A 12,847-nucleotide genomic window follows, 5' to 3' on the forward strand; every position below is an offset into this window, starting at 1 on the left:
TTTTACTCTGTTATCTGTATTCTGTGCACGTGGATTTTGTAAAGATGATAAAATGTGCAATGATCAAATGCACTTACGGTCTGTTAATGGAGAATCTCATTTGAGTCACTGTTGGAAGACAGCATTCCTGTCAACCAGTAAGTGTCTGGGCGGGGCAGTTAACATTGACTTTGCTAAAAGCACCTTCTATTATTCACTTGTAATTGCATCAGTGATGCAGTTTTTAATCTATGCCAGGCATGTCCAACAGGTCGATCGCAACCTACTGGTCAATCGTGGGGTGCTCCTGGTTGATCTTTGGAGCTAGCCAGCTAAATAAATAAATAAATGAATAGGTAGATCACTGCAGTCTTTTTATACTGTCAGTAGATCACAGTCTCTTGGGAGTTGGACGTGCCTGATCTATGCAATCTGAAAATGCCAGTGGCTTTTTGTATGTTTCTTTCTCTTAAAGGTTATGTTAAATAGAAGTACTATCAATATATGGAAATGGTGTCATACCTGTGCCAAGTACTGAAAAATGTAGTTAATGTAATTATTTCTGTATATATTTAAATATTTATTAACAGGAAAGTAACTTAATTTTTTTTTTTGTATTTCCTTCTGTTTTTTTTAAAAAATATATATTTATTGAAATTTTCAAAAAAATAAAAAAGTAAGACAAAAAAGAGAAAAGAGAGAAAAAAGAAAAAGAAAAAAGAACAATTCAAAAAGTTTACATTGCTTACTTTCCATAACCAATTTCCTTAACTTCCCCACACCTGCCCTTCTTGTATTCCAATTCCAATTTTTAGCTCAGCAAATTCTTGTCCCCACACTTTACCTTATTTTCTCTAATTCATTTAATTAACCAATTTTAACTTATAAACCTCAATCTTTATATATCAATACTTATTCTTAAAAAACTTTCCCTAAATTCGCCCCATCAATTTAATTAACCCATTTTAACTTAAAAACCTCAATCTTTATACGTCAACACTTATTCTTAACAATCTTTTTCTAAGGTCTAAGGAAAGTAACTTTAATCAGATGTAGCCAACATGGGCCTCTCCAGCTGTTGTAGACTCCATCAGACTCAGACGGCATGACCCATGGACAGGGGTGATGGGAGCTGTAGTTAAGCAGCACCTGGAGGACACCATGATGCTCACCTCAAATTAAATATTGACATCACAATTGTCGTAGAGTTATGTCAGAGTGTCTTCTAGATATTATTAGACTCCAAGATGGCATGGCCTGCGGTCAAGGATGATGGGGACTTGGGAGTCCAACAATATCTGGAGGTTGGGGAAAGCTGCACTAAGTTATTCCTCTGCCTTCGTTTTCTTCTACTCTGTTAAAGGTTATAATAATAATAATAATAATAATAATAATAATAATAATAATAATTTATTATTTATACCCCGCCCATCTGGCTGGGCCTCCCCAGCCACTCTGGGCGGCTTCCATAAAAACCAAAAATACAGTAAAATATCACACGTTAAAAACTTCCCTGAACAGGTCTGCCTTAAGATGTCTTCTGAATGTCAGGTAGTTGTTTATCGCTTTGACATCTGCTGGAAGGGCGTTCCACAGGGCGGGCGCCACTACTGAGAAGGCCCTCTGCCTGGTTCCCTGTAGCTTTGCTTCTCGCAATGAGGGAACCGCCAGAAGGCCCTCGGCGCTGGACCTCAGCGTCCGGGCAGAATGATGGGGGTGGAGACGCTCCTTCAGGTATACTGGACCGAGGCCGTTTAGGGCTTTAAAGGTCAACACCAACACTTTGAATTGTGCTCGGAAACGTACTGGGAGCCAATGTAGGTCTTTCAAGACCAGTGTTATATGGTCTCGGCGGCTGCCCCCAGTCACCAGTCTAGCTGCTGCATTCTGGATTAGTTGTAGTTTCCGAGTCACCTTCAAAGGTAGCCCCACGTAGAGCGCATTGCAGTAATCCAAGCGGGAGATAACCAGAGCATGCACCACTCTGGCGAGACAGTCCGCAGGCAGATAGGGTCTCAGCCTACGTACCAGATGGAGCTGGTAAACAGCTGCCCTGGACACAGATTTGACCTATAATGGATTCTGTTTTTTTTTTTAAGGTGTTGACTTTCAAATGAAGAGGCTGATTGTTGATGGGGAACCTACAGTGCTGCAGCTGTGGGACACGGCGGGACAAGAGAGGTTAGTGTGCTCTGGGGTTGTACCTTGGGGTTAGATCTCATACCAAATTTCAAAGGGAGAAGCAATAATTAAGCTCAAATCTGTGAAAATGCAAGCCTCAGTCTTGACCTGTACTTGCATAAAAGTGGATTTGAGTTTGCTGCTGTGCAGTGAATTTGGTTGAAGATATCCATGCGATATGAAAAATGCATTAGTAGGTAAGCTGTAATGAATTGGGATTCTTATTAATTTAGCAGTACGGTCAGGGAGATTGCAACTTTTCTATAAACATTTCCCCACTTGTGTATTACTATGAGGATCTGGGGGTGGGAAACCAATAAGATCAATATAATTCATTATATTTTTGCAAATTTCCTTTTTCCTTTTTTTTTTGCCATTCCTACCATATTTCTCGAAAGTTATGTACAGAAAGGCTTCCTAGTTCATCATAGTACATTTATATTGAAATCCTTCAGCCTTGGATGCTGAATGCCTTGAGGCAACATACCGTGGTTTTCATCAATTTTCCTTTTCCATTATATTAAAACTATTTCGTACAACGCAGGATATTCATTCAATGCAATACATTTATACATAAAACATGAGTGGTGGCATGTTTCAGGGAGGGAAAGAGACCCCCAAATTAATCACACATATGACTCTGTGGAGGTGGATTAATAACTAAGTCATCTTTAGACAGGATGGCATCTCTGCACCAACTCAGGAAGCTTTCAGTGTAGCCTTAACTATATAACAATGTAAATGGGCACATATATTTCCCATTCAGGTTTTTTATCTGTACGATTTAAGGATAATTCTGGCATGTTAGCCTTTAAAGTCCAGTCTGGTCCTGGGCTCCCCACCAACAATGTTTGAATCGTGACATTACTTTCAATGCTTAATGACTGCAGCTTATGCAATCTACATTTTTTTAAAAAATGAGGTACCACCTTCCTTGAGTTTAAAAGTTAGCACAAAAGTTTGTACCTCTTGCACTAGGTCAGTAATGGTGATGCTAATAGTATCCAAACCGAATTCTTGCTACCCATCAGCATTCAGGGGTCCAGACACTGGGATGCTTTGCTTTCTGTTTCCTTGGAGGCAAATTATTATCTTAGAAGACTTGGCCACAGATTGGACTAGCGGGTGCCTCCCACTTGCCAATATTTCTCCTGCCTGCACAACAAATGGATTCAGGTCTCTGGGTCTGGTCTACTGAGTTCATTGAACTTGTGTGCAGATCAGACTGGAAAAAATAACAACAAAAGAGTTATTATTAGTGTGGTAAAACCTAGTGTGGCTTTAAATGTAACTTTCTCTTAAAAGGTTCCGAAGTATTGCTAAATCGTACTTCAGAAGAGCAGATGGGGTACTTCTACTATACGACGTAACCTGTGAGAAGAGTTTCCTGAATGTACGAGAATGGGTGGATATGATTGCGGTAAGGATTTTGCCCATGTGAAAGCTGTGGAGCATGCTTCCAGCTCGGTGTACATAAGATTCCCACTTAAATCCAGTGAACTTATTTTGGAGTGCTGTATTTATTTGTGAGACTGACACCTGACCAAATTCAAAGGAGGTCACTGTAACAGCCAATAAGCTGATTGGCAATTTCAGGGAGCCCTTTGAAGTCTGGAAGAAGTAGCTATGGTTCAAACTACTTTCTCCAGATGCAATATTTTCTCCTCTGCAGATGTCTGCAGAGGGGGGAAGAGCTCCATTGTAGAGCAAGTGGTTGGGATTCAAACTGCTTCTCCTAAATGGTGAAAGCAAGCATGCTCAACTGCACTAGGGACTTCTCAGCTGGCAACTCCCTAGTGGGGATCCTTGTCAGTGCCCATCAGTTCTTTCACAGCTGTGGCCACACCTGCCCCCAGCTCAAATCACACCTGACATCAGGAGTGGGACAAGTGGACATGGTTCCTCACCACTGGTTTAGTTTGTAAGAGGGCTTTGGTACACAGGTAACTGCAAGCATTGCTCTGAGCCATTGTGAGTCACAGGAAATGTCTTTTGCTTCTCTGGATAAACAGCCAATTCATGTATTGACTTGACCAATGTAGGGCAAGCACTTGCTTTCATTAATAAAGGCTAAATAAAACACTGACCCGGAGGGTTCAAGGTGGGATGTTCTTTTCTGGTTTTTAAAATGGAAACTCCCTTTGTTTTTAAATGTTATAATCAGATAATTCCGTTTCAGTGTGGTTACCGTATTCAGTATAGCTTGATAAATGTGCCTGTATAATCTAACTGACGTCGATTGAAATTTGACCTTGTACTTTTTGACAGCAGAAGTTTAAATGTTTAATTGGAGCTTAGTGTCTCAAGCTCCAGCAACCCCTAAAACCGAAAACAAACTGTGTTCTTGCAGGATGCAACTCATGAAAACATTCCAATCATGATGGTAGGAAACAAAGCCGATCTTCGCCAGGTGCTTGCTGAGCAAGGACAGAAGTGTGTGCCGATAAACTATGGAGAGAAGCTGGCCATGGTAAGAACTACAGAACCCATCGCTCACAATCAAGAAAGACTTGGCAGTAGGAAGTGGAGGATTGGATGAAGGCATTAAAATGATAGTGTCAGGGCTTGGATTTATGAGAGTCAAGTCATAAAGAACTGAGATTGTAATTCACTTAAAAACATTGGTATTGGATGACACTTAATAAGTGCTTAGTTTGAAACTTGCGGAAAATTTATGGTTTGTCGCTGGCTGATGTTTTGGCAGCCTTTATTCAGATAGGTACCTCAAAGCACGCAGAAACAACTGTGGCTAGTGAACTGTACCTCCTGTAGGTTAGCTTCTTCCCCGGTGCTCTCATGTCTTTTAATGAATTTATTGGAAGGAAAACTGCCATGCATATGTGCATAAGCCTCTTCTGCTTTTGTTTTTCCACCTAGACCTACAGTGCATTGTTCTGTGAAACAAGTGCCAAAGATGGATCTAATATTGTGGAGGCAGTACTTCATCTTGCTCGGTAGGTGGAAAGATATGAATTACTTTTTCTTAACCCCATTTACACTGTTTCTCTTTTTTGGCGAGGGGAGTCAGATCTGCTAAATGGCATTTCACGTCTAAAAAAAAATAAAAATCTGCACAGATGTTCTTTCTGTGTAAAATGAACATGAACCTTGCATTACATGCGATGGCGTCTCCCGGAGAGCTGCTTTCCAGGAGGACGTCAAGTGCGAAATACCTGTGTGCTCTTGTTTCATGTGCTGAGCGATACACTGTTTTCTCATGCATTCCTGTGTGGAATTGCTTTCTGTGCAGGAACTTTGTAACTTAGGAAGCAGCCTCAAAGGGCTTTTGAAACCTTAAGCAAAGGAACACACTGTACCCTAAGCCTCTTAATAATTGTCTTCCAAATTGTAGCAAATGCTGTTTGTTTCAGTACCCAAACATAAATTATTTGTCCCTAAGCTGCTTGAAATATATGGCCTTTCATATGAAAAAATTAGGTGATTTCTGGAATCATTTTTCTACATTTTATGGCAAGCTGTTTTGTTTTCAAAAGCCCCTCTTGAATTAATAGAAATAAGTATGGGATTCCTGGAAAGAGGCAAAGCTGATTGTTCATTCGGAGCACAGCGAAAAACCCTTATCTTCCAATGGCAACAGGTGCAGCAGAGGTATAACAATCCACTTATCTGGAAGTATCAATTCAAAGTTAATTGTTGCCTTGTGGTACGATTCATTTCCAGGAATTTTCAGGCGCTACCCTTTAAACAGCGCAGTGCATTAGAGATTTCCAGGGAGCAAGTACAGAGCAATTATATAACCCAAACAGTTGATGGAAAACAGACCTCTTAGTTCTAATTTTCAGACTACTAAATGAATTATTCGAGACCTGAAATGTTCTCCTCTTTATGACAAAATGGAGATTTTAACCATTTTGTTCATCCTAGAGTGGGAAACCTGTTTTCTGGGGGTTATATTTGAGAGAGGTTGCGGACCATGAACAAACATACTCCAAAACTCTAGAGGTGCTTTAGTGGTGATCTTTCCTGACTGCTTCCAAACTGAAGAAAATAATTTGCTTGCTCCAATAATGTTTCCAGGGGAAGCCGAGGAGGACTCCTCCAGATATTGTTGGATCAACTCCCATTGGCTCCCGTCAGCATGGACAATGTCAGCCATGATTAGAATTGGAATACAGTGGTACCTCGGGTTACATACGCTTCAGGTTACATACGCTTCAGGTTACAGACTCCGCTAACCCAGAAATAGTACCTCGGGTTAAGAACTTTGCTTCAGGATGAGAACAGAAATTGGGCTCCAGTGGCACAGCGGCAGCAGGAGGCCCCATTAGCTAAAGTGGTGCTTCAGGTTAAGAACAGTTTCAGGTTAAGAACAGACCTCTGGAACGAATTAAGTACTTAACTCGAGGTACCACTGTACCAGCAAGATCTGTGAGCCACAACATTGGTCACCTCTGCCACAGCCTCTTGAGCATGTAGATTATAACACTGCATTTTAATTTCTCTACTTTTACATGGTGAAGGACCATAGATCTGTGGCAAGGGCCATTGTGCATGGAATGTCCCAGGTTCAATCTTTTGAGTTCTCATGTTGAAAGTATCTCAGGTAGCAGGTATTGAGAGAGGGACATCTCTCTCTGAGACCGTGAGAGCTGAACAGGGAATGAATGGGGAACATGAATGGGGCATTTGTGGTTCCTCCAGATGTTGGTGGACATGGCCAATGGTCAGGGGTAAAGGGTTTCCCTATCCCTGGAGCAAACATCGCCAGGCTAGATGGATAAATAGTCTGACCTGGTGTAAGCCTGCTTCCTACGTTACCAAGATCAAGTAGACCCAATATAGCAAGCCATTCACAGGACTGCAGAAAGTAAAGGTAACCCAACTGCATGTTAGAGCAGTACCTTGTATTAGGCCAACCAAAATGTCACAAAATAGTGTGCAAGTGTTGGAGAATTTTTTATGAAGCTAGATAGTAAACAACAAGGGGAGAGAGAGGAAGAGAAAATCCTGGCTGATAGTGAATCCATGGCATGTGGAAGGCAGCTAGCAGACTCAAACGTGGCCCGGTTGAGTATGCAGGTTTTGGGTTGTAGTCAGGTCTGCTAGTAATCATACCAAACTTTTCTTTTTCAGAGAAGTGCGAAAAAGGAGTGACAAAGAGGAGGACAAGTCTGTGACAAACCTGACTGGGACATCATTAAAAAAGCCGTCTCTCACCAAAAACTGCTGTGGTGTTTAGAAACAATCCAGCCCTCTTTTTGCCCCAAAGAAACAGATTTCTGTGGCTGGGGCAGAAAAGGAGTAATGAAGGATTTAGGCATAGATTGTTCCGTAGAGAAGAACTTGAGAACCATTACTCTTGAGTTGCCACATCCATTCAGCAGCTTCAGATGCTTTGGAAGGCTGTTGAGCAAAACCAAGCCAGGGAGTCTGGGACCTTCAGTCCAGAAGCAGATCCAGACACTCCTGAGACATTGGTTCCTGTGTGCAAGAACCAGCTGCAAACCGCCTGTGCCTTTTAAAGACAACCTGCCCAAGAAATGTTGAAGCAAGGCATCCTCTTTACTCGAAATATACATGTAAATATGTAATCTCATTCTCTGACCTCCTGGGAGACATTTGCTGCTGTTCGTGAAATTTCATCCCCGACCTGAAACTTGCTCCATGTCTATTTTGAGTGGAGTTCTGCCGTTCTTAACTCCCCCCTGCATTCTGCGCTGCATCGGGTTCTCAAGGAAACATGGCGGCAGTCAACGTCTAGGCAAATGAGCCTGCATTGGAAAGGAAAACGTGGCTGTGTCAAAAGCTAAACTAATCATGCATCCCTGACATCATTTAGGAACTTTGGGGAAGAATTAACCATTCAGGCTTGGCTGCTTGCTTCTCCTTTTGGAAGCCATACATGTCAGTTGACCAGGATAAATGAAATGTGTCTTAGCTGTCACTGTGGTGATAAACCCGTGTCTGGGCTGTACAGCTTTGGAGTGCTCCCAGTTGCAGGGGATGTGTGTGTAGTGAAATGTAAATTAAGCAGGTTTTGAATAAGGCTAAGCTAGAACCTCTTTCCCCCTCGGGCATCTTGTTTTCTGGGTGGAGAAAATCCAACTAAGTTCTACTCAGAGTGGAGCCCCTGAAATTCATGGGTGAAAGTTAGTCATGCCTGTCAATTTCAATGACTACTGTGAGGACTAACAATGGATATAATCCAATGTTTGTTATTGAAGAGAGTTAATTTGTGTGCATCCCACATCTCAAGAGTTATAGCCCAAGCACAGGCTCATGACCCTGGTGAGAACTAGTGCTTAGGTCTGTCATGTGCCCTTTGTTGAAAGACCTGCTCCCCACATGCCAGTATTCTCATAATGCTGTGGAGTTAAATATGGGTGTTTTCTTCCCACCTTCAAAATCATGAGCTCTAATGCTAACTGATTTAGATCAGCAGCTTTCACAGGCTGCACCTTAAGTAGTCTGTACTTAGCTTAGGCAAACAGCTGATCCAAGCCTCTGCAGCTCATCTGGAAATGGTTAACTTTGTAGTGGGCCTGAGTTCAAACAATCTAAAGGGAAAGAAAGGAAAAGGCCCCCAACAGATAAAACAATGGAGAACAAAAGCTCTTGCATACAAAATTAGAGGATTGATTCTGACCTCTGTTACTGATAACTACTACCTGGAGTGAGGGTTTTTTTTCTGACCTGTGGAAGAGGAAGTTGGTGGAGATTTGTACATGCAAAAGTTTGTTGACTGAGCTAAGAAACTTGGGCTCTTTTATATACATGTTAAATATTTTACTGCATTTATAGGTTCATATCTTTTTCCTTATAACTAATTTATAAAAACTAGTCTTTTTTTTTGGTTGTATAGATTTTATTTTGCTTTCCCATGCTTTATCATAGTGAGGAAAGTGTTTGCAATTGAAGCATTTGTTAGCTGTTCATGTCTGTGAAACTTACAGCAACCTAGAAAACTAGTCTAAATTCTGCAAGTCTCAATAGAACTGCCTGGGTTGTGAGGGGCGGGTGGGTGCATTGCTACTCAGGAGTAGCTAATTTGTGGTCCTTGGGATGCTGTTGGACTTCTGTTCCCTTCAGCCACAGCCAGTAGCCAAAGATAGCAACCTTTGGAGGGCTACAGGTGCTCCATCTTGGTGTAAGCAATGTATCCAAGGAAAAACTGCAAACAGAGAATTGGGGACACTTAAATACCTCCAAAACTCTTATATTTCAAAGCAGACGTACCAGTGGAAATGTTTAAAATTGGGGTGAAATGGAAATACAAATGTTTGTAATTCAGCCAACTCGGATGCAAATCTGTGCTGAGTAGGGCACCGTAAGTGATTTGCATGTTCTCCTTTTATACATACATTTATACTCGAATCCTAACAATCTAGCCCAGAATTTCCAGTTTTCGCAGGCTGATTTATTTTAAAGATTTCTAGGTGTTATTTTAAAGCACCAGTGGCAGTAATCTTGAAGCATTCACAGTTATGGGTTACAAGTCTGATATGCAAACAAAAATTGAAGTGTTAAAATAAGTATAAACTACTCAGCATCAGGGCTTATGCAAGTCTTTGAAATGCCTTTACAGTAGCAGGGGCCGCCAAACCCAAGTACTGGTTTTGTTACCTCAACAACAGCCAGCAGTTTAAACCAAGCATGATTGCACTTTTGCAACTTTAGTTTCTATTTCTGAAGTTGCCAACTTCCTAGCAAATCATCCTTTATAGATTGGAGCGGTGCAAATACGAATCCTGCCACGTGCCAAGAAGTCTATTTCAATGGAAAGAGCGGTTCCATTCATGCCATGAAATGTAGTACAGGATTGGGGAACCTGTGTCCAACCAGATGTTGCTGGACTTCCACTCTTTCCATCCCTGACTGTTGCCCTTGCTGGCTGAGGCCGATGGGAGTTGGAGTCCAATAACACCGGAGGACCGCGAGTTCCCCATCCTTGCTGGAGTGCAAGGAGATCTTTTCCTTTCTCCTCCACTCACAGCAACTCATTGCACAATGTGGGACACTGGACTGGGACATGTCAGTCCTGAATATGTTTGTGCCCATATGTTTGGTTAGCAGAACTCAGCCACTTTGTACAGCTAATTTTCTTGTTGATTTGTTGAGTACTTGTAGTCTTAACTGCAAAAGTAGCCTTTATTTATTTAGTGACCATGTTACCATATACATGTATATTTATTTTTGATGGAAAATCTTTATATGATTTTGTTTCTCATAAATTATGTACATAAGATTTATTTTTATGCATTTAGCACTTAAATACCATTGTCTGTCACTTACTGTCTTTAGCTTCTGAAATGTTAACACATACCATGCTGTTTTTAAAGCCAATGATCTTTGTGTTTTGGCCGCCTTAGATAATTGATCTGCTAGCAAAGTGCTTTGGTAGCTGGCCTTTAAACACATGCCAATAGTTTTTATGAGCCAAAATATGCCGCACCAAAATGTCTTAGAATTAAAATGCTCTATAAAACATGAATGAGCACTCTCTTTATTGAAAATGTCATTTTTGAAGTCTTTCTAATATGGTTCTGTTAGGTAGTTGCAAGCATTGCGATCCTATGTTTTTGCCCACTCAGAAGTTAAGTCCTCTTAAGAGTTCAATGGGACTTGCTCCCAAATAAGATAGTCTAGGATTGCCATCATAGTAAGCATGCCTAATTAAACCATGTGAAACTGAACTCTGTTCTGTAAGTCAGAGGTGAGCAGAATCTCAACTAGGATTTCCTGGTGGGCCTCTAGGTGATTTGAAGTAGATTGGCATTGGTTTCTGGCTCCTAATTGTTTAACCATGGTGACAACAGATGACCTCTCCACCACAGAAGAAGAAGAAGAAGAAGGAGAAGAAGGAGAAGAAGGAGAAGCTGGAGCATATTAATCAGGAGTGGATTTATTTATTTGGTATAGGACTGTGAGTTCAGTCTACTTCTGATGCTCAGAACAAATTCCTGAGCTAAAAATTATTTCATTCTAAGTGTATGTCTTTGCACTTATTCATTCATTCATTTAAATAATGAATTAGGATTCATTTCACTTTTACAGGACCGTATATTTCCCCCCCTCCCCCAACAAAGTTGTATCTCTGTGTATGTGACTCAGTGACTTCTGAGAGGGGTGGGCAAGAGAATTAGGAGGGTGTTTGTTTAAGTATAAGATGGCGTAGGGTTTCCCTCTTTTACACATCTGAAGAAGCTTTGCAAGCACCTGGCAGGTGGCTTGGTTCCTCTCAGCAGTCCCGCTTGAGTGCAACAGCACCCCACCCCTCTGCGCCATAACATGAATATGCGACAGCCCTCCTTCCCCAACACTCAGCTGTTTCCTCACTGCTCAGCTGTGTGGATGGATTGGAGGTGGAGGAGTCCCTGTGAATCGGTTCACCCTCCACAAACCATATTTCCACATGTCCTGCTCATCCGTTCACAATGTGTGCACAGATGGATGGATGGAGAGGTGTGTGAGAGAAAGAGGGCAATTATCTTTCCTCTGTCTCATCCCATGTATAATGTACATACACACACATACAAACACACTCTGGGTGGGTTGGGGTGTGCACCCGAATGTGTGAGTGAGGATTGCCATTTTGATCTACAGTAAATGCAGATTTAACTTGCCTGTGGTCCTGTCCCTCTCCTCTTGCATATGTTCTTTAAAAAACATATTAGATGGTAGATAGCAATCACTACAAAATACCAGTTGGCAATCTTACCTGAGTGAACAAAGAAACTAAAGGAAGGGCTGTTCCCAATTTTTCTCCTTGCAATTTTTAAATCCCTACTAAAATTATCAATACAGACATAATTCTGAATCTAAATGGGTTCATGTTTCAGAGCAGAAAGAAGCTTTTTAAATGGCAGTTTTTCTTCTTTCTTTTTTAAACTGCATTTTGTCCTCTCCAGTACTATGCAGTGCACTTTGTTTTGCGGGGTGGGGAGGTGGAGTGGGAAATAAATGGACAGGTTTTTTTCCTTCCTCAAGATGGCTCTTTCCCTATCCAAATACACACACTGCACAAAGAGGTGCCACTCCTTTCAAAATACAGATGCATCAATGATACATTCAGATGTGAAATAAGTTGCAGCCGAACAACTTGCATATTCATAAAAAGTTCAGGTAGTGCAGTAGCTGTTTTTACCCTGATGCCCAACCTGCAATCCTTTGCTCTTTTTCATCTTTCAATGCCCAATCCAATATGGACTCTTCGTTCATTGGCAGGGCCTGCTCAAGACATTTTGGCAGCTGAGGCGAACCACAAAATGGTGCCCCCACCCAGCCAGGAAAGAAGGGATAAGTGGGTGAAGACCTACACCGGGAACAAGGGGGCAAATCAACGGTTTGTGGGAAAGCCTCTCCTCTTCCCGGAGGGGAGGTGTTGTGAGTGGGAATCGCTTCCCATGTCTGTGGGGGTGAGGGGGTGGGGTGGCCGCCTGCTGTGCATCATTGGAGTCCTGGGCCCGCGTCACGCACTCCAGCCAGCCAATCCGGCGGGCTGGTGGGCGTGGTTTAGCCATTTAAAATGGCCGCAGGCCCTATGAGCTACTCCTTGTTCCCGGCTTCCTCAGATCACCCATCCGCCCTTTAGGCTTTGCTTCAGCACCTGACCTTGCTATGGACCTCGGTTGGTCGCCTTGGTTGCCCAAGGGGCCTGGTACGAATTTGTTCCACTTGGCAGATTGGCTCCAGCCACTTGGTTTTTTGCCTAAAGGTATTTATCTAC

At 42.0% G+C, this 12,847-nt stretch overlaps 1 protein-coding gene across 3 annotated transcripts in view; it reads left to right on the forward strand.

The window, feature by feature from the left end:
- The window catches only part of RASEF (RAS and EF-hand domain containing), a 36,216-nt gene extending 27,081 nt beyond the window's left edge, over window positions 1-9,135 (forward strand). For all 3 annotated transcript variants that reach the window (XM_053408214.1, XM_053408212.1, XM_053408213.1), the window contains 5 exons: window positions 2,079-2,160; window positions 3,466-3,580; window positions 4,511-4,630; window positions 5,038-5,114; window positions 7,255-9,135. In XM_053408214.1, the coding sequence (XP_053264189.1) occupies window positions 2,079-2,160; window positions 3,466-3,580; window positions 4,511-4,630; window positions 5,038-5,114; window positions 7,255-7,360 (500 nt within the window). In that variant the 3' untranslated portion in view covers window positions 7,361-9,135. The remainder of the gene's footprint in view (window positions 1-2,078; window positions 2,161-3,465; window positions 3,581-4,510; window positions 4,631-5,037; window positions 5,115-7,254) is intronic.
- Window positions 9,136-12,847: the final 3,712 nt, after the last annotated feature.

This window comes from Podarcis raffonei, chromosome 11, assembly GCF_027172205.1.
Source record: "Podarcis raffonei isolate rPodRaf1 chromosome 11, rPodRaf1.pri, whole genome shotgun sequence".
Taxonomy (NCBI): Eukaryota; Metazoa; Chordata; class Lepidosauria; order Squamata; family Lacertidae; genus Podarcis; species Podarcis raffonei.